The sequence below is a fragment of the Chlorocebus sabaeus genome, chromosome 12, assembly GCF_047675955.1.
Source record: "Chlorocebus sabaeus isolate Y175 chromosome 12, mChlSab1.0.hap1, whole genome shotgun sequence".
Classification (NCBI taxonomy): Eukaryota; Metazoa; Chordata; class Mammalia; order Primates; family Cercopithecidae; genus Chlorocebus; species Chlorocebus sabaeus.
In genome coordinates this window covers 78,755,611-78,777,340 of record NC_132915.1, presented here as the reverse complement: position 1 = coordinate 78,777,340, position 21,730 = coordinate 78,755,611, and the positions used below count along the sequence as shown (strand labels likewise).

Below are 21,730 nucleotides of genomic sequence, written 5' to 3'. Positions count from 1 at the left end.
GGACTATAGTAAGAGACTTTTGACCTTCTGCATAAGAGGTAGAAACTTAAAGATACTAGCTAGCTGTTGTGAGCACCTCCAGGAGTCTAGTATTGGTATTCAGATGTTTTTCACTGTTTTCCAAATCAGCTGTGTGAGGTAGGCATTCATACTCAGTTTTGCAGACAGACAAACTCAAGTCACACACCTAGGTGGTAGCAAAATAGTGTTTCAAACCACAGAGTCCAGAGCCCATGTTCCGTCCACTGTTTTATGCACCCACTAGTGCTCAGATTCTGAACTTTAAAGACAGGACAGAGAATGTACTGGGGGCTCTTCTAAAGAATCTCCAATTTAAAGTGCTCATATTACAAACTCCCCCTGCAGGAACACCATAGAGTTCGCTGGGCCCTGGAAGGGCTTCCCTGGCTACTGAGGGTCTCTGTATTCCTTTGGGCTCCCAGTTGGGTTAGAATGACCCACATAGGGCAGCCTCCCACAGACCCATACCATCAGCCCCAGAACCAGCAGCCTCTCTCCTGAGCACACCCCAGACTCCAACTGTGTGTGTTTTAGGCTGATGGAGAGTCCAGTCTGCTGGGAGATGGTCAGGTACTACTTGAAGTGTCTGGAGAATGACTGTAGCTTCAATCCCTAACCTCTCTGCTGATAGCCCAAGATCAATCTTACTTCGGTTTTTAAAAAGAGAAATCTGTATGGCACTTGTTCTCTAAAGAGTTGCTCTTTAAGGCACATACATATGCCTTGCTTGTAATATGCTATGCTTCAGCAGCCAGTCGCCGTGATGGCTTAGTAAGAACTGGTATTGAGATATGTCTCAGTAAATGACTGTTGGAACTAAAAGAAACTCCTGTTAAAGCAGGGCTGAGACAGCTTTGCCAGCTCTTTCCAGTCCGTCCGGGTTGCTGATGAAGTGTGCAATGGACACTGATGCTTTGTGGGAGGTTGCACTGTTACAGTATGCTTCCTACTGGCATTGATGGAAAGGGAACTGCTTATGTGCCCCAACAGCATTTACCCTCTAATCTTCATTGCACCCCCCCCCCCATGCAGAGTTTAACCATAAAGTAGTTCCTAAAGTGGGGAATGCACAAAATAAGGGGCAGCATAATTTTAGAGCAAGTGAATGTTTAAGCAATCCACATACAATGCATGTCTTTTTCGTTCATCCTCCCCCTACTCCTGCTTTTGTTTTAGGAAATGTATATTTTAAGGCAGATGCCGCATGTGTGAAGTTGTTCTCATGAAGTCAGGAAGTAGAGAAACACACTGAGGAGGGGCATATGAGGGGTGTTTAATGCTACAGGAATAAGCACCGGCTCCACCCCTGTGTGTGGGAGTGCGCTCACCCCGCCGAGGGTACGCGCTGCCAGTGCAGTGGCCATCCTCATCGCCGTTCAGAAGCACCTTCTGTAGAGGAAGAAAGGCCCGTGTTCCTCGTACTCAAAGCGGTGGACCCACAGTGGTTGGAAACCCTGAAGTGAGGCCAGGATGGAGCCACCGGTCCACACGGCACTGTCTCTCTCAGGCAGCACGTTTACCTGCGGGGTGTCATTGGGACACATGCTGCTTAGCTCCTTCTGCAGACGGTTGGGGAAGCCACTGAGCATCGTGCTGCCCCCGCAGAGCAGGATGTTCCCCATGAGGTCCCGTTTGAGGGCGATGTCACACTTGTTAAGGCAGGACATGGTCTGGGTGTGGAGGCCCAGCTGCATGGACTTGATGAGAGACGGCTTGAAGAACATCTCTGAGCAGAGGAACCGTTCCTGGCACAGCTGAATCTCCTTCCCATCCGGCAGCACATAGCGGATCGTATGCTCACTGAGAGGGACTTTCTTCTCCTCAGTGGGATCCAGGGCCACAAAGCAGCATTTCTTCTTGATGTCCTCCACGATGCCCATCTGGTCCTGGGTGAATTCATTTCCCGCACTGTTCAGCAGGCCTAGCAGGTAGGCTGTCAGGTCAGAGCCTGCGTAGTCCAGCCTTCCGGTGATGCTGGGCAAAGGATAACCCTCGTAGATGGGGACCACGTAGGACACGCCATGGCCAACCTCCACCACCAGGCCGGAGGTCCTTCCATAGGAGTACATGGACAGGCGCGACTGGTAGGCGATGTGCATCGCGGGAGTGTTGAAGGCTTCAAACAGCATTTCAGCATATTTCTCTCTGTTGGTGTGTGGGCTCAGCGGTGGGTCTGAAACCAAGACCGCATGCTCCTCCGGGGCGATCTTCATCTCTTGTCGGAAGAGATAGTCCCAGATATCCTGCACTGTGTCCCAGTCCACGATGATGCCATGTCGCAGAGGGTTAACCAGCTTGAGATGAACGTTTGTGTTGTTGAGTTCCTGTCCCACGAATGTCTCCTTGCGATTATCCCCAGTCTTGGCAGTCTCCATGTAGGGCTTGCCCACCATTGTTGAGATCTTGTGGGTGGGTCTTGGCAGGCCGGCAAAGCCACATTTACAGTAGCCAGTGCCCAGGTCCACAACCACTGCTTTGGTCACCTCCTGCTTGGGCCTCTCCTTGGCTGCCTTTGATTCAGTAGGTTCCTGTGGCTCTGAACTCCTGCGGCGGACCCACACGGCCCGCTTTGCTGGACCATCCCTTAAAGAGGCAGTCTGGAGGGCCTGTGTCTGCAGGGGGGCATGGTTACCCACCTTCTTGGCGGGCCCATCCCCCATAATTGCTGCCGGTGGAGCCCACATGTTGTCAAGAGCCGCACCACTCTTAGAAAGTTCTCAATCCCACTGCATTCAAGGCCTGAAAGGCCTACATCAGAGGGTACCCTGAGAATTTTCCCAACAATGACATCACTAATTATGATGTAATCTGGTGACCTGGGCTTTCTAGATATTGCAAACCCTTATCCTGTGTTAGGGTACATTTGGGATATTGTTTTTGAAATGGCTCCCCTTTTCCTAAATTTTGTAACAAGACTGATTTATTCAATTAATATTTCTTGAGTGTCTACTGTATACAAGGCAGCTGGGAATTCGGTGCTGAAAAATAAACCAGACAAAATCCCTTATTCTAGTTGGTGGGGGGTGGGGGTGACAGACAATAACCAAAATGAGCATTAAGAGCAAAAGCAGGGTGGCAGTGCTAGGGTGACATCTGAATGAAGACCTGCAGGAGGTGAGGGAGAGAGCCACGTGTTTGTCAGGGGAACAGCAGGTGTGGGGGACTGGAGGCAGATGTGTGAAGAGTTAGATCAGGGGTCAGCAGGCTGCAGTCCAGTCCAGTCCCCAGCTTGTTGGATTGGAATACAGCCGTGCTCATTCATGTTTGTATCGTCCATGGCTGCCTTTGCAGTACAGCAGTAGAGCTGAGTCACGGCTTTGAAGACTGTATTGCCCAAAAAGCTGAATGAAAGTAAGTATTGACTGGCCCTTAAAAAGTTTGCTGACCTCTTGAGTTAGAGGAGGAGCAGGAAGACAAATGTGGCTGGCATGGAAGGAGTAAGGAAAATTAGATGAGATGGGGTGGGGGAAGGCGAGCAGCTCACGGTAGGCCTCATTGGCCAATGCGAGGATCATAGATAAGGTCAGAAAGCACTAGAGGATTTGATGCAGAGCACTGACACCATCTGATTTAGATGTTAGCGGGATCCTCTGCTGCTATGGTGACTATGTCAAGGGCACTAAGGGTGACACTTAGAACAACCTTAGGAGGAATTATTTTTGGATATACATTTGTACACTTACTGTGCCTTCATCAGGGTCATTGGCTAGGCAGTGAAATTAGACCCTAAAAAATCCCACTGACAACACTGAGGCTTGTAGGTGCATAGCTCATCCAAGGATATCCAACCAGGAGTAGCCAAGCTCTCCTGACTGTGGCTTCCTCCCCAGGATGTGCTGGGACACAGCTTGATGGGACCTAGTATGCATCTCTTAGGCTGCTTGTCCACCATCTTGCATGCCATTTCTGAAGCTGGACACATTGGTGTGGATGCCTGCCACACTCAGGGCAGAATCCAGCCTTATGTGATGCCACACCTTGAACCTGATCACAGCCCTTCATAAAAGAGGCAGTCACCACAATAATGGGCTTTCTCCTTTAGAGAGGCTATGGGGTCCTTCTTTCAGTTCCTTTGGGGTATGAGAGAAGAAAAGGACCAAGTCCAGTCTCATGAGATTTGTGACTATCTATCTGATGGGGGCAGCAAGGTGTCATCCCAGGGACAAAATCTCAGTTTCTTGCGTCATTGGTTAGTGGGTGAGATCATGGCATGGAATTTTGAAGGAAAAATAGGAAAGTACTTTCGATACCTGGCTGCCTGAAAAACAGTTTAATTGCCTCTGCTGTTCAGGGATTTGCATGGACAACTCAGATTGTTTGACTTTATTTCAAAAGTTCTGTATATGGTAACCAAAGGCATATGTAATTTAAAAACCTCCAATTTTTTTCTCCCCAAACCCTACTTGAATTTTGAGAAATCTATAGCTGCTTGGTACCTTTTCACTAACCTGGACTCCTAGAAGAGCCTGTATTAGCTTCCTGTTTGTGCTGTAACAAATTACCGTGGATGTAGTGGCTTAAAGCAACTCACAGTTATTATCTTACTGTTTTGGAGGTCGGAAGTTCGTAATTCTTCTTAGTGGACTACAGTTAAGGTTCTTTTAGGGCTGTATTCCTTCTGGAGGTGTAGGAGACAATACTTCCTCTTGCCTTCTCCAGCTCCTAGAGGCCACCTGTGTTCCTTGGCTCATGTCCCTTCCTCCATCTTAAAAGACTGAGAGTCTCAGACTACAGCTATCGTTGTCACATCTGTTTCTCTGCCCTTGGCCCTCCTGTATCCCCCATATAAAGACCCTTGTGATTACATTGGCCCCACCCAGGCCATTCAGGATACTCTCCCCATCTCAGATTCCTTCATTTAATCCCATCCACAGAATCCCTTTTGGCATGAAAGTGAATATACTCACAGGTCCCAGGGATTAAGATGTGGACACCTTTGGAGGACCCTTTCACCTGTCCTGTGCCTCCCTCTTCACTAATACACTCCAAGCCTGACATGCTCTGACTCGTTTGCTCTTCCTGGGCTGCCCAGGCTTGCCCATCTATCATTTGTCATTGCCCTTTCTGCATTTGTGTGTGGAAGAGGTGATGCCTTAGTGTAAGGCAGTTATTCTGTCTAGTCTGTAAGGTCCTTGAGCATAGGGATTCCCCTCACATTCTCTGAGCAAAAGCCAACGAAACACTTGCCCTCCCTTTCTTCACCTCTCAGTTTCACATGTTGGGTACCCCCAATCAAAACCCTGTTTCCCCTAAGCTTCCTGTTACCCTCTGTGCCTCTTCTCTCCCTCTGTGGGTCAGCACACGGTTAGTGGTAATGATGGAAGAATGCAGAGACTGTTGACACCGTGCCCCAAACCTCCACTGCCTAGCACACAGCCCCCCACAACTGTCATCAGCTAAGGTCTGTGTGGGCTCCCTGGGGTCCCTACTGAGGTCCCTGTAGGGAGCGGCACCCTATATTGCTCAAAATATGTTGGGCCACATTTTCTAATGGGATCACACCTACTTTTAGTCCTCTGGCTCAAGACCAAAAAAACCATGGGATGACCCCTTTTTGAAAGCAACCCTGGGGTCATCTTTTTTTTTTTTTTTTTTTTTTTTTTTTTTTTTTTTTTTGAGACAGAATCTTGCTCTGTTGCCCAGGCTGGAGTGCAGTGACGGGGTCTTGGCTCACTGCAGGCTCTGCCTCCTGGGTTCATGCCATTCTCCTGCCTCAGCCTCCTGAGTAGCTGGGGCTACAGGCACCCGCCACCACGCCTGGCTAATTTTTTATATTTTTAGTAGAGATGGGGTTTCACCGTGTTAGTCAGGATGGTCTCGATCTCCTGACCTCGTGATCTGCCCGCCTTGGCCTCCCAAAGTGCTGCGATTACAGGTGTGAGCCACCGCGCCTGGCCAACCCTGGGGTTCTCTTCTATAGTGGAGGGAGAGAACATGGAAAGATGAGATTAAAGAACACACTTCTCCCTGAGGTGCATCCTGGCTCCTGGCTTCAATTTTTGAGACACTACCCACCCTTGACCTTTGGAGGAGAGGTGAGCCAGGCCCCTGGAAGTTTAGCAGCTATGGGAGGGAAAAAAAGAAAATCTGGCGTGGCGTTTCTTCTCATGAATCACCTGTAGTTTTTCTTAAAAATTACTGGAGTCCACCACAGCCTTTCCAACTCTTGAATATGCTGGAGAACCCTGAGTCAGGACTCTCAACAAGAAGATCCTTGCCAAACAGGCACTTTGAGCTGCTTTCTCACAGCTCAGACCCCAGTGTGGACACTCAGGTCCCAAGACTGTGCCCATTTCCCTGAGGTGGAAGGGAGAGGAGCTGTCTTCAGGGGGAGATGTGCTACTGAGCAGGCAAGTCTGGATCCGAATGCTTCCCCTTCCACGTGCTCCAGCCCAGTGTCCCACAGCCTAGTGGCCTTTGGGCATCTCTAAGTCAGCATGCCCCAGATAGAGCTCATTTTCTCCCCGCACATGCCTTCCCTTCCTCCCCCTGCATTCCGTGTGTGTGTTTGTGTTACCACCATCCACTTAGCAGCTCAAGGCAGAAACCTGGAGGCCATGGATATGGGTCAAATTGGTCAGGGGACATAGCAATATGGTGATCACATTCAAACAACATTTCAAGTAGTTTACACAAAGTCATACAGATTATAAATAATAAATCTGTGTTTGAACCCAGGTCTTTGGATTCCAGTTCCTTGGTCTTCCCTCTGCTCTGTATTGCCTTTCCGTAAGGAATGGATAAAAAGTAGTCTCTGGCAGTCCATGAGCACTGCCTTTAAATAGCCTAAGAGTTGTCGTGGAAGAATTTGCTTGCTCCATAGAACTTCAAGAGTAGATGCAAGACCAATTAATGGCTTCAGAGAGAGGTACACATGCCAATCCAGTGTGACAAAACATTTATCACTCGTGGCTGGCCAAAATGGGGTAAGCTGTCCATGTCAGACTGCTGGATGGGATGTTCTAGAGGGAACTGAAGGGTCCAATCCTGAGCTTCTGTGATTTCATGATCCCACCACAGGGCATTTCTGGGTCATGATGTTCATAATTGTAACCCTTAGAAAGTTGTTACCCAAATAATATAGTTGAATGCTGCCACGTTCCAAGAAACAGTTCAGCAGGCTGGGTGTGGTGGCTCACACCTGTAATCCCAGCATTTTGGGAGGCCGAGGCGGGTGGATTGTGAGATCAGGAGTTCAATACCAGCCTGGCCAACATGGTGAAACTCCGTCTGTACTAAAAACACAAAAATTAGCCAGGCATGGTGGCAGGCGCCTGTAATCCCAGCTACTCGGGAGGCTGAGGCAGGAGAATCGCTTGAAACTGGAAGGTGGCGGTTGCAGTGAGCCGAGATTGCACCACTGCGCCCCAGCCTGGGTGAAAGAGCGAAACTCTGTCTCAAAAACAAACAAAAACCCCCACACGTTCCTTATTGGCATTCTTACACGCTCCATGGCAGTATTTCTTAACTCTTTTTCCCCCATGCATGTTGCCTAATCAATTCCTCAGGCACCTCTGCTTGTCTTAATTCTCCCAGAAAACTTCCTCAGGTCCAGTTGCTGCTCTTCCCCTTTTTTTCTTGACTCTTCACCACCAAAGCCCTAATCTGCCTTTTTGATTTTTGGAGTGGGAAGGGGCAGCTTAAGTTGCAGGTCCCTCTGGCACTCTAGTGAATTGGTCCTTTCTAGATGACAAGCCATCTTTCTTTGCTCGGGTCCAGGTAAGGGAATCATCCTTCCCTCTGCCTCACATCCCACATCACAGGAGCCCATGAGGGAAGGCCTCAAATGCCAGAGTAAGAGCTTGGATTAAAGTGAGGGATGGTTGGGGAAACAACAGATTGGATTCTATTCTACTTTCTAAATTTCTCTAGAACCAGGCTCTTCCTCGCTTCCACACTCTCACAGCCCTAGGTCAGGCCACCTTCAAGTCTTACCCGAATTTCTCCAATAGCCTCTTTTCAGGTCTCAGCTTCTAGTCTTGCCCCTCCCATCCATTCTCTACATTACAGCCAAATGCCGATCTTTCTAACATTTTTCTTTTTCTTTTTTTCTTTTTTTTGAGACAGAGTCTTTGTCCCAGGCTGGAGTGCAGTGGTGCGATCTCAGCTCACTGCAACCTCTGCCTCCTGGGTTCAAGCAATTCTCTGCCTCAGCCTCCCAAGTAGCTGGGATTACAGGTACCCGCCACCAGGCCTGGCTAATTTTTGTATTTTTAGTAGAGATGGGGTTTCACCATCTTGGCCAGGCTGGTCTTGAACTCCTGACCTCGTGATCCACCCGCCTCGGCCTCCCAAAGTGCTGGTAGAATTACAGGCGTGACCCACTGCGCCTGGCCCTTTCTAACATTTTTCTAGAGGGCAAATCTGATCATTCCCCTGCTTAAAGTCTTCATAGATTCCCTGGCTCTCCTCAGTTTAGTCTAAACCTACTCCTGGCATTTGATGCCCTCTCTATTTGGCTCTGTGACTTCTCTAGCTTCATCTGTTTTTCCAAACACTTTCACTGCAGGAAGTTCTTCACTGTGCCTCCATCTGAGCCTTTGCTCAAGCTGTGCTGTCTGCCTGAGATGTCTTCCCCTCCTTTTAACTACTTGACAAATACCTACACCTCTTCCAGGATTCAACTTAAGCATCACCTCCTCTCTAGAGCACCTTCTGACTGCCGGTCTCAAATGAGTTCTCCAAGTAGACTTCTTCCTGCAAACCCACCGGCACCCATTCCATTTTCTTGTCTAGACTGGGCACTGCTGGTGGCCTGGGTTTTTATCATCTATCACTGGCAGGCTGCACTGGGCGGGACCTACCACATACTCCAGTAAATGTTGAATGAAGGGAGGAAAGAACTCTTGGGGCCATCAAGGGGGCCTGGTGCATTGGAGTTTGATGAATTTGGGTTAAGGTACAAACACCCCAAGTGCTGTTTGCTCTTGGGCAAGTCCTTAGAATTCTGAGCCTCATTTCCTCAGCTCTGCCTACCTGCAGAACAACACAAGTGAAGTACCTAGTGCAGAGCCTGCCTTACTGGAGGGGCTCAAATACTTAGGCCCTCTCCACCAAGAGGCAGAAGAGGAAAGGTGTCCAGTAGTGAGCAGGTTAGGCATGGAAATGCAAGGGGGTTGAGCAGAAACCTCTGAGACCCCAGTGTGCTTGGATTTCTAAAACTCCCGACTCGTGCTCTGTCCTGGAGCAAACTTGAGTTACAGAGATGGGGGTGACACACCAAGTGTCGGCCAAAGCCAAGCCCTCCCCCACTGCCTGAATGGACCAGCCCTGAGTGACATCACAATCCCAGGTGGTTGCCATGGCACTACTGGGGGTGTGGGGGGGTGTCTCATTTCTCCCCAGGGAGCTCTAGGCTGTGGATGTGAGAAGGGGAGCAAGAGAGGCAGATGGCGACAAGGAACAGCCCCATGGCCCTGGGCACGGCTCAGGGTGACCCTGGAGAGGCAGGAACACGGCCAGGCTCTGATGCCGGCCTCCGGGACACAGGTGCGGCCACTCAGCTCAAGATGAAGCCCAGGAAGGTGCGCAAGATCAAGGCGGTTGTCATCGACCTGGGCTCCCAGTACTGCAAGTGCGGCTACGCGGGAGAGCCGAGGCCCACCTACTTCATCTCCTCCACCGTGGGAAAACGCTGCCCCGAGGCGGCCGACGCTGGCGACACCCGCAAGGGGACCCTGGTGGGCCACGAGCTGCTCAACACGGAGACACCTCTCAAGCTGGTGAACCCGCTGAAGCACGGCATCGTGGTGGACTGGGACTGCGTGCAGGACATCTGGGAGTACATCTTCCGCACGGCCATGAAGATCCTCCCCGAGGAGCACGCTGTGCTGGTCTCCGACCCTCCGCTCAGCCCCAGCAGCAACCGGGAGAAGTACGCAGAGCTCATGTTCGAGACCTTCGGCATCCCCGCTATGCACGTGACGTCCCAGTCGTTGCTGTCCATCTACTCGTACGGCAAGACCTCGGGGCTGGTGGTGGAGAGCGGGCACGGCGTCTCGCACGTGGTGCCCATCTCCGAGGGCGACGTGCTGCCGGGCCTGACCAGCCGCGCCGACTATGCTGGGGGTGACCTCACCAACTACCTGATGCAGCTGCTCAACGAGGCAGGCCACGCATTCACGGACGACCACCTGCACATCATAGAGCACATCAAGAAGAAGTGCTGCTATGCGGCCTTCCTGCCCGAGGAGGAGTTCGGCCTGGTCCCGGAGGAGCTGCGCGTGGACTACGAGCTCCCGGACGGCAAGCTCATCACCATTGGCCAGGAGCGCTTCCGCTGCTCTGAGATGCTCTTCCAGCCCTCCCTGGCGGGCAGCACCCAGCCGGGCCTCCCGGAGCTCACGGCTGCCTGCCTGGGCCGCTGCCAGGACACGGGCTTCAAGGAGGAGATGGCCGCCAACGTGCTGCTGTGTGGCGGCTGCACCATGCTGGACGGTTTCCCCGAGCGCTTCCAGAGGGAGCTGAGCCTCCTCTGCCCCGGGGACAGCCCTGCGGTGGCTGCAGCTCCTGAGAGGAAGACCTCCGTGTGGACCGGCGGCTCCATCCTGGCCTCCCTGCAGGCCTTCCAACAGCTCTGGGTCAGCAAGGAAGAGTTTCAGGAGCGGGGCAGCATGGCCATCTACAGCAAGTGCTGAGCCTCGGCATCTCCACAGACAAGGCCTTCAGCACAGGTGGCCGCAGGCCACTCTGTACACATTTACAGAATTTCACATAAAGCTTTACTCTGAAATGACTCTTGTCTAGTCTGGGTTTCTTGCTTCAATCTGATAGCAGAGGGTTGGGGGGAGTCGGGCTTAGAAGTGGCAGCACCTTTTGCACTGGAGGTGTGGGTTGTAAGGAAGGGGCTACCATACTGGTCCCACCCCCTCTGCCTGCCTCATGATGGTGACATCATCTCAGGGCCTAGAAAGTGGCCTCCTGTTTTATTAGCACCTCCAGATTCAAAACCTGATCCAACAGACATTCCTTATCGCTCGCTCAACTAAGGGGGTTGGCTCTGATGAAGGGACTAGCTTGGGTCACCTAGCAGTAGGTTGGAGGAGACGCACAGCTGGGTGTCTGACTCCAGTCTCTTGTTTCTGCTGCTCACAAGTACTCCCAACCTTAACACTGCTTGATCACTCCAGGTTCCCTAACCTCCCTCTAGTGCCTGCCACCCTCAATATGGGAGCCTAAGGCTGTGCCAGTGCATCTCCTGAGTGTGAAGCGCCATTTCTACCCATCTGTGGGTGTACCCCTTTCAACTGCAACCAAAATTGGAGCTATTTTTCCAGAGTTACAAAGCAGAGCTGCTGATCGCAGAGGATGTCAGAGGAACCAGAAGGTCCTTTAGAAATCGGGTCCTCTCCCTGCTATAGAAATGGGGAAACTGGGCTGGGTGTGGTGGCTCACAACTGTAATCCCAGCACTCTGGGGAGCCAAGGCAGGTGGGTCACCTAAGGTCAGGAGTTCAAGACCAGCCTGGCTAACATGATGAAACCCTGTCTCTACTAAAAATAGAAAAATCAGCTGGTCATGGTGGTGGGTACCTGTAATCCCAGCTTCCCCAGGAGGCTGAGGTGGGAGAATCACTTGACCCCAGGAGGTGGAGGTTGCAGTGAACTGAGATCACGTCATTGCACTACAGCCTGAGTGACAGAGCAAGACTCCATGTCCAAAAATAGAAAAACAAAAAGAGATGGGGAAACTGAGGACCAGAGAGGAGAGGGCCAGCCTAATGCCAGTGGTTGAGCCCAGGTCTCCTGATCCACATCAAGATTATTCCCAGAAGGGTGAACATGGTTCTTAATGGTTAGTCAACAACCCAAAGCACTTACCATGCATCTACTGTGGGCCAGGCCCAGTGCTGGGGACTGAGAAATGACCAGAACAGTGTCTACCCTTGACAATCACACACAGCTAATGGACCACATTGATAGGGAGGGAAGGTCTAAGCTAAGTGTTCATGGTGGCGAGAAGGTAGTGGTGATGCATTGGAATGCTGTAAATGGAGAAGTTGCTGGGCATGGTGGCCACTTACTGGCTTTGGGGCTGAGGGAGAGGCTGTGGAGGCTTGTGAGATTTCAGCTGGTGACTAACTGCCTACTTAGAAGAGTGGGTTCCTGCTCCCTTCCCTACCCTCACCTTCCAATGGAGTTCATGACCCAGTTGGTGCCATCTATGGGATCAGACATCCATGAACTGCATAGTCTGGGATGGGCTGAGACTTAAATATCGCTGAGTCATCACCATAAGCAAAGGGTCCTGATTTGGGGCACCCCATGAGGCTGCCTCTGTCCTGGACCCAGTGCTGGGGGCTGCAGACTTGGGCAAGAACCAGACACAGTCATTATCACTTAAGGCCCTGCTCTTTAGTCCTTCCCCATTGTCCAGAATTGGGCATCTAGCCTGGAGTTTGAATACCCCTGGTCAAGCAGGGCCTTGGCAGCAGGCATGGAACCTGGACTCTTTCCTGTAGAGGGATGTTGCAGATTGGAAGCCTGGAGGCTGAAGGTGGCCAATAAACGTTTTGTTTGGCCATCACAGTGTACAAGTGTTTTCTTAAATGTGAATTTTTTTCTGTGGGGCTGCATTTTCCAGGTTGCCAACGTCCCTGCCACACTGATGTCTTCATATATACTTGTGGCTTCAACACAACTTCTTCCTTAGCATTAGTTTCTGTTGCTTGCAACCCAAGTGATCGTAAAAAGCCTGATGAAATACAGAGAGGGAAGCTGAGGCTTATAGAGGGAAAGTGATGTACCCCAAATCACACAAGCAGTAAGTGCTACATGTGAACCCCACTCCCACACATCCTCAGCACCTTCTCCTGCCTCTAGTCACAGCTTCAGTCCCTTCACCACCTGGTCATCTCCTTGAAAGCATCCTTCATGTGGCAGGGGTCGTAAAAACAGTAAGTAAATTGCTAGATCCTTGACATGAACTTATTTAAGCTAACCAAAGGATTCAGCAGGAGATTTATTTCTGGTGGAAAAACACGGGTCAGTGACTTCTAGCTTAAGATGACCCCCTGACCCTGTGTGTTTATCTCCCCTCCCTTCTCAGAGTCCATGGAGTCATAGTAGAGAATATAAATGCATACGCTCAGTGCAAATGAAGAGGATGATAGGGGAACTACAGGGACTAGAGATTTCTACCTGATTCTGGAAGAAAGAGAGTGGAGGTGGGAACCAAGGAAAGAGGCAAGGGTAGGAATTTCCTGTTCTGCAGAATGGGCAGGAATTTGCAACTTGGAAATGCCAGGCAGCAAAGACATAGGAGTGTAGTGTGGGAGAGTGGGAATGGGCTGAGGAGGGTGGTGCCCGTGGTCTCTATCTGAAGAATTGAGGCTTTCCATGTTCACAGAGAGGGGTGAGCACACTGGCCACCTCTACAGGTATGTTTCTTAGGAAGAAAGAAGTTGAATTCTCTCTCTAAAGATGGTGCTGGTATAGGAAAAGGAGGAGGGAAGCTTATGAAGAACACACCAGGAGCCCCACCTCCACCCGCTTGTCCCTTCTCCAGACCGGGAATCACACTTGGAACTAGCTCATATTCCCGAGGTAGAATATTTGATGCCTCCAACTTTCCTCTTATCCCTTTCCATAACTCCTGGTTTCTGCATGCGCATCGGATGTGACCCAGGACTGACTTCCTTTCCAGCACCAGGGCAGAGCATGTGATTTAGGCTCAGCCAATCAGAACATCCATCTCTTAGGTCATAATGATTGGTTCTGGGTGAACATGCGATCTCAGTAGAGTCCTGGAGAGTGAATCCTATGCTTTTTGCTTGGAAGCTTGATGTGAAGTTGAAGGGTGTGTCCTAGCACTGCTGTGGCATTTGTTACTAGGAAAGAAGCCAGCTTGGAACTGACCCACCAAGGATTGTGGAGCTCAGAGAAACAAAGCTGGTGCCCTGGGGACAAAGTGAACCTCCGAATCAATCCATGCCTAGAGTTTGAACCCACTCCCAGGTATTTCAGTTCTGTGAGCCATGCATTCAACTTCATCATTCATGTCCTTTAGGGTTGTGTATCTGTTACCTGCAATGGAGAGCATTCTAGCTGCGTCAATTTCCTTCTCAACAACAGCATTCCTCTGGAGCAGGTTTGCATGGAGAAGAGACTGGGGTTAGGGAGGCCTCTTTTAATTGAAATATTAAGACCAACAATTCATTTTTTCCTTATGAAAAAACTACATAAGAAGAGTTTTTATCAAGGTACCAGAGGATATCAGATAACATACTACACTGAAGGGCAGAGACCAAAGAGTGTCTGTTGACCATTATCTTATATATTCACTTCTTAGATATTTGTCCCTAAGGTTAGACTCAGAGCTTCTTGAGGGCAGGAACTGTGTTTCCCTCATTTTAGTTTTCTCAGAGTCTGGTGCAGAGTATGGCACAGAGTTGGTGCTTAGTACATGCCAAATGAACTCATTTATTCCCAGTCTGTGAGGTGGACATTACAGTATTTCCCCCCATTTTACAGGTGAGGACACTGAGGGCTGGAGAGGTTAGGAGTCTTGTGCAAGGTCACCTATCTGGTAAACCAAAGTCTTGTGCTAAATCAAAGTTTTGAGATTCCACAATGACTTTTTGCCCTTGTCTCTTACCTTTCTGAAAATTATCAATCTCTTTCCCAAGAAGAAAAATTTACATATAAAAATTGCTTTCAAATCATGCACAACAAATTTGATATAATTTCATAGTCATTATCCTGAGGTTTCAAAGTTAAAAATGCCAATCTTTTAGCAAAGAAGAGACTTGTCTTGCTGGAACCTTCCACAGACATAAGCATTAGAGTGACATCAAGTGGTGAAGTCTTACCACTTCCACATGGCAAGATCCTGTTTTCCTCACCGTCCAGGCAGTCTGATCTCTCTCCCCAAAATGTTTGTTACCAAGTTTGCCCTAAGAGTTATTTGCCCAAGGTCCTTTTTGTTTTTTGTGTTTGTTTTGTTTTTTTTGAGATGGAGTTTTGCTCTTGTTGCCCAGGTTGGAGTGAAATGACGCAGTCTCAGCTCATGCAACCTCCACCTCCAGGGTTCAAGCAATTCTCCTGCCTCAGCCTCCTGAGTAACTGGGATTACAGGCACGTGCTACCACACCCAGCTAATTTTAGTATTTTTAGAAGAGATGGGGTTTCACCATATTGGCCAGGCTGGTCTCGAACTCCTGACCTCAGGTGATCTGCCCGGCCATGGCCTCCAAAAGTGCTGGGATTATAGGCATGGGCCACCGTGCCCAGCCCCAAGGTCTTTTTAAGAAATTAACTTTATAGCCTGGGCACAGTGGCTCACACTTGTAATCCCAGCCACGTGGAACTGTAAGTCCAATTAAACCTCTTTCTTATGTAAATTGTCCAGTCTCAGGTATGTCTTTATCAGCAGCATGAAAATGGACTAATACAGTAAATTGCTGAAAAGATACCCGAAAATGTGGAAGCAACTTCGGAACTCAGTAACAGAAAGAGATTGGAACACTTTGGAGGGCTCAGAAGAAGACAGGAAAATGTGGGAAAGTTTGGAACTTCCTAGAGACTTGTTGAATGGCTTTGCCCAAAATGCTGATAGCATTTTGGTCTCAGATGGAGGTGAGGAACTTATTGGGAACTGGAGCAAAGGTGACTCTTGTTATGTTTTAGCAAAGAGACTGGTGGCATTTTGCCCCTGCCCTAGAGATTTGTGAAACTTTGAACTTGAGAGATGATTTAGGATATCTGGTGAAAGAAATTTCTAAGCAGCAAAGTATTCAAGAGCTAACTTGGATGCTATTAAAGGCATTCAGTTTTTGTTGTTGTTGTTGTTGCTTTTTTGTTTGTTTATTTTTGTTGTTGTTTTGAGACTGAGTCTTGCTCTGTCACCCAGGCTGGAGTGCAGTGGCGTGATCTTGGCTCACTGCAACCTCCGCCTCCCGGGTTCAAGCGATTCTCCTGCCTCAGCCTCCCAAAGAGCTGGGACTACAGGCATATGCCAACACACCCAGCTAATTTTTGTATTTTAGTAGAGACAAGGTTTCACCACATTGGCCAGGCTGTTCTCAAACTCCTGACCTCGTGATCCACCTGCCTCGGCCTCCCAAAGTGCTGGGATTACAGATGTGAGCCACTGCACCCGGCCAGCATTCAGTTTTATAAGGGAAGCAGAGCATAAAAGTTTGCATAAAAGTTTGGAAAATTTGCAGCCTGACTATGTGATAATAAAGAAAAACCCATTTTCTGGGAAGAAATTCAACCTGGCTGTAGAAACTTGCATAAATAGCAAGGAGTCTAATGTTAATCCCCCAGACCATGGGGAAAACGTCTCCAGGCCATGTCAGAGAACTTCCTGGCAGCCACTCCCATCACAGGCCCATAGGCACAGGAGGAAAAAGTGGTTTCATGGCCTGGGCCCAGGGTCCCCATGCTGTGTATAGCCTAGGGACTTGGTGCCCTGTGTCCCAGCCACTCCAGCAGTTGCTGAAAGGGGCCAACATACAGCTCAGGCTGTGGCTTCAGGGGGTGGAAGCCCCAAGCCTTGGCAGCTACCATGTGGTGTTGAGCCTGCGAGTACACAGAAGTCAAGAATTGAGGTTTGGGAACCTCTGCCTAGATTTCAGAAGATGTATGGAAATGCCCGGATGGCCAGGCAGAAGTTTGCTGCAGGGGTGGGGCCCTCATGGAGAACCGCTGCTAGGGCAGTGCGGAAAGGAAATGTGGGGTCAGAACCCCACAGACAGTCCCAACTGGGGAACTGCCTAGTGGAGCTGTGAGAAGAGGGCCACCATCTTCCAGACCCCAGATCCACTGACAGCTTGCACTGTGCACCTGGAAAAGCTGAAGACCCTCAATGCCAGCCTGTGAAAGCAGCCAGGAGGGAGGCTGTACCCTGCAAAACCATGGGGGCAGAGCTGCCCAAGACCATGGGAACCCACCTCTTGCATCAGCATGACCTGGATGTGAGACCTGGAGTCAAAGGAGATCATTTTGGAGTTTTAAAATTTGACTGCCCTGCTGGATTTCAGACTTGCATGGGCCCTGTAACCCCTTGGTTTTGGCCAATTTCTTCCATTTGAAATGGCTGTATTTACCCAATACTTGTACCCCCATTATATCTAGGAAGTAACTAGCTTGCTTTTGATTTTATAGGCTCATAGGTTGAAGGGACTTGCCCTGTCTCAGATGAGACTTTGGACTGTGGAATTTAGGGTTAATGCTGAAATGAGTTGAGATTCTGGGGGACTGTTGGGAAGGCATGATTGGTTTTGAAATGTGAGGACATGAGATACCCACCAAAATCTCAACTTGAATTCTATCTCCCAGAATTCCCATGTGTTGTGGGAGGGACCCAGGGAGAGGTAATTGAATCATGGGGGCTGGTCTTTCCCATGCTACTCTCGTGATAGTGAATAAATCTCACAAGATCTGATGGGTTTATCAGGGGTTTCTGGTTTTGCTTCTTCCTCATTCTCTCTTGCCACTGCCATGTAAGGAGTGCCTTTCACTCTCTGCCATGATTGTGAGACCTTCCCCAGTCACATGAAACTGTAAGTCCAATTAAACCTCTTTCTTTGTAAATTGTCCACACTTGGGTATGTCTTTATCAGCAGCATGAAAATGGACTAATACTAAAATCTATTAATTTTTTTAAATGAAGCTAAAAAAAAGACAATCTACAGAGGCTGGGTGCGGCAGCTCAAGCCTGTAATCCCAGCACTTTGGGAGGCCAAAGAGGGCGGATCACCTGAGGTTGGGAGTTCAAGACCAGCCTGGCCAACGTGGAGAAACTCTGTCTCTACTAAAAATACAAAATTAGCCGGGCATGGTGGCGCATGCCTGTAATTCCAGGTACTCGGGAGGCTGAGGCAGGAGAATTGCTTGAACCTGGGAGGCAGAGGTTGCGGTGAGCTGAGATCAGGCCATTTCACTCTATCCTTGGCAACAAGAATGAAACTCCATCTTAAAAAAAAAAAAAAAAAAAAAAAAAAAAAGAAGCTAAAAAAAAAAATCTACAGACTGAGCGAAAATACTTGCAAACTATATATGTTAAATATAGCCAGCAAAGGACAAGTATATAGAATTTTTAAAGACCCCCTCAAAACCAACAGTTTAAAAAATCCAATTTAAAAAATGAGCAGAAGACATGACAGACATTTCACCGAAAAAGATATATAGTTGGCAGATAAGCACATGAAAAGAATGTTCAACATCACTAGCCATGGAAATGCAAGTTAAAACCATGATGAGACCTTACTATCTGTCTATCAGAATGGGAAAAAAAGAACAAACCACCAAAGCTGGTGAAGATGAAGATGAGGAGAGACTAGGTCACTCATAAATCGTTGGTGGGAGTGTAAAATGGTACAGTTATTGTGGAAAGCAGTTTGACAATTTCTTTAAAAATGAAACATGCAACTACTATGCTACAAGTGGCACTTGCACATTTATCCCAGAGAAATGAAAACTTATCTATCTTCACACAACACCTGTATACAAATGTTCGTAATGGCTTTGTTCATAATAGCCAGAAACTAGATACAACTCAGATATCTTTCAATGGGTAAATGGTTAAACTGTAGTGGATTCAAATTTTTCTGGCAGGGCCAGACACAGTGGCTCATCCCTCTAACCCCAGCACTTTGGGAGGTCAAGGCAGGAGGATTGCTTGAGGCCAGGAGTTTAAGACCAGCTTGGGCAACATAGACCCCATCTCTAAAAAAAAAAAAATTAAAAAATTAGCCAGGCATGGTTGTGCATGCTTGTATGTAGTCCTAGCTACATGGGAGGCTGTGGTGGGTGGATCACATGAGCCCAGGAATTTGAGGCAACAGTGAGTTCTGATTGTGCCACTGCACTCCAGTCTGGGCAACAGAGCAAGACCCTGTCTCAAAAAACAAAGCAGGTTTTCCAGTTCTTACTGAGAGGCACCCATGAGGACTGGAGAAGAATAAACTATAGATAGATGCAACAACTTGGATGAATCTCCAGGGAATTATGCTGCTAGAGAAATGTCAATCCCTGAAGGTTACATACTGTGTGATTCCATTTATGTATCATTTTTGAAAAAACAAAATTACAGAAATGGAGAGCAGATTAGTGGTTCCAAGGGTTAGGGTTGAGTGGGTAGAGGGAAGTAGATATGGCTATAAAAAGAACATTGGGAGGATCCTTGTAGTGGTGAACTGTTGACTTCTTCTTGACTATATGAATGCCAGTATCATAATTGTGACATTATACTACAGTTTTGCAAGATGTTACCATTGGGGGAAACTGGTGAAAGGTACGTAGGATTAATTCTTATAACTGCATGTACTTTACCGTAATCTCATAATAAAAAATTGAATTAAAAACTTAAATGAATAGATAGGAAAAAATATATATCCTAATGTCCAAGCCACACCTTTTAAATCAAAAGATTTTTAGACCATTTAAATCAAAATGTCTAAGGGTGGGACTAGGTATTAATATTTATAAGTTTTTCAGATGATTCCAGTGTGCAGCCAAGTTTGAAAACCGGTATCTTAGCCAACTGTGTGGAGCATGAGGAGCCAGCGCAGGAGGCCGGGGAGAGCTTTGGGGCTGTACACATCAGTGCAGACGAGTGGTGTGGTCTTGGGCAAGCCATTTAAACTCACGTAGCCTTGGGCTCTTCTTTGTAAATTGGTTATAACCTGTCCTTACTTCCCAGCACTGATTTGAAGATCAAGGAGAAAATGCAGGTTAAGTGTTTTATAGATTGTCAAGTGTAATGTAAATGTCCCGATCAATGCATATTGTACATACGGACAGATATGTGTGTTTTGAAATATGTACTGTATGCAGATATTTTCATGCTTAGTATCTCATTTAATCTCATCAACAACTCAGTAGTGTAGGAGTTGTGATCCTAATTTTATAACGAGAAGCCTGAGGCACACAAAAGGTAATAAATAATAATACTTTTGGCTTTAGCAGTACAGATTCTGTTCCAGCAAAACTCCATCTGCCATAGTTTACCCAACAGAGGTGGTTGTCAAGGTCACTTAGATTTAAAAGTAAGTCCCTGCTTTCAAGTCTAAGAGACTTAAATGAATATGTAAATAAAATTCCTGTAAGGGCAATTTTGGTTGCATTATCTGGGTCATCGTCTGAATTGTGCACTTCACTTTGCCAATATAGATGAAGCTAAGCATAAGAGAGAAAAATGGAGGTTGAGAATGAGAAAGCGCCTGATTCCCAAATAATTTATGCCCAGAAGAAGTGAGAGGCCACCTGGGATAAGAACAAGCTAGGACTTGTGGCATCCCATTAGTGAATGTTAAATCCCTTTTAATGCCTGTGTTTGATTACAAAGGTAGTTAAAAAACACATTAAGTATGGAAAAAGCTGATTCTGGCACCAGGCTTTCACCAAGTAAAAAGAATGACAATGCAAAGGAGGAGGAAGGTATTCTCTTTGTATGTGCTTCTGTGATAAATTAAATTAATTAAATTACTGGCACATTTGTAAAAATAAAGTCAAAGCAGGATCCATTCAAAATATAACAGAAAACTGAGACAATTTTATGTTTAAAAGTCCATATATGCAACTGGAAATGTCTAGTTCAAATGTCTAGATGCTTTTTTGGATTATTAAGATAATTACTTGATTGACCAGCTGTGTTTATATAAATAGAGACCAAGTAATTCAAGGTCTTCTACCTCCCAAATGGATTTGGAGCACGGGATCAGCCTCAGAAGTGGCCATTTGGCAAAGTTTTTCTAATGATCTTCCAAGAATTTAGAGCTTTGCATAAACTAGCTACCCACCATCTTTCCACCTCTGAAGAACATTTTTTCATTCACTTTATTTGGGTTTGCTGGTTCCCAGTTAAATTAAATCCTTAAAATTCTGGTTCAATGAATTAGGGGCAACTCTCCAAATGAATCTTAAGAGATCGGAGAAAGTATAATTAAAGTCAATGGACAGCTGGGTTGAGTGGCTCACACCAGTAATCCCAGCACTCTGGGAGGCCAGGGTGGGGATGGCTTGAGCTCAGGAGTTTGAGACCAGCCTGGACAACATGGTGAAACCGCATCTCTACCAAAAACACAAAAATAAGCTGGGTGTGGTGGCATGTGCCTGTGGTCCCAGCTACTCAGGAGGCTGAGGTGGGAGGATCCCTGGAGCCTGGGAAGTCAAGGCAGCAGTGAGCCATGATCACACCATTGCACTCCGGCCTGGGTGACAGAGCTAGACCTTGCCTAAAAAAAAAAAAAAAAAAAAAAAAGATATTTTTGTATTTCTGCATCCTATTCTGTTTTTCCTTCTGAAACCAAGAAGAAACCTTTCTACTGGCCCAGGTCTTGGAGAGACATGGCTGGTTTCAGTCCTAACTTAAGGATGTCTGAGCCTTGAAGAAGTTGCACAAAGCATTTCACTGTTCTTGATCTTATTTTCCTAACTGGTGAAATGGTACTGATGTGGTTTGGCTTTCTCTTTCCCACCCAAATCTCGTGTTGATTGTACAACATGAAAAAACTTAAATAGACAGGGAAAAAATATATATCCTAATGTCCAAGCCACACCTTAGACCTTTTGAATCAAAATCTGTAAGGGTAGGACTAGGTATTAATATTTAAGTTTTTCAGATGATTCCAATGTGCAGCCAATTTTGAAAACCAGTATCTTAGCCAACTGTGTGGAGCATGAGGCGTCAGTTTTAATGTTAATTGAACTAACATCACCTGGGATTCAGACGGTGGAAAAGAGTCTCAAACTTTAATATTTAT

General features: G+C 47.6%; 2 protein-coding genes across 2 annotated transcripts; one reads left to right on the top strand and one right to left on the bottom strand.

The window, feature by feature from the left end:
- Positions 1–1,273: 1,273 nt before the first annotated feature.
- On the bottom strand, positions 1,274–2,806 carry ACTL7A (actin like 7A). The gene has a single exon (XM_007968486.3). It carries the CDS (start codon positions 2,703–2,705, stop codon positions 1,398–1,400), a length of 1,308 nt encoding a protein of 435 aa, XP_007966677.1. The 5' UTR covers positions 2,706–2,806; the 3' UTR covers positions 1,274–1,397.
- A 2,841-nt stretch (positions 2,807–5,647) lies between these two features.
- ACTL7B (actin like 7B) lies at positions 5,648–13,050 on the top strand. Its single transcript, XM_073021823.1, has one exon. It carries the CDS (start codon positions 9,411–9,413, stop codon positions 10,656–10,658), a length of 1,248 nt encoding a protein of 415 aa, XP_072877924.1. The 5' UTR covers positions 5,648–9,410; the 3' UTR covers positions 10,659–13,050.
- The last annotated feature ends 8,680 nt before the right edge of the window (positions 13,051–21,730 follow it).

Bases quoted from the DNA above. Each gene is read 5' to 3' on its own strand.
- ACTL7A (XM_007968486.3), bottom strand. From the start codon at position 2,705: ATGTGGGCTCCACCGGCAGCAATTATGGGGGATGGGCCCGCCAAGAAG.
- ACTL7B (XM_073021823.1), top strand. From the start codon at position 9,411: ATGGCGACAAGGAACAGCCCCATGGCCCTGGGCACGGCTCAGGGTGAC.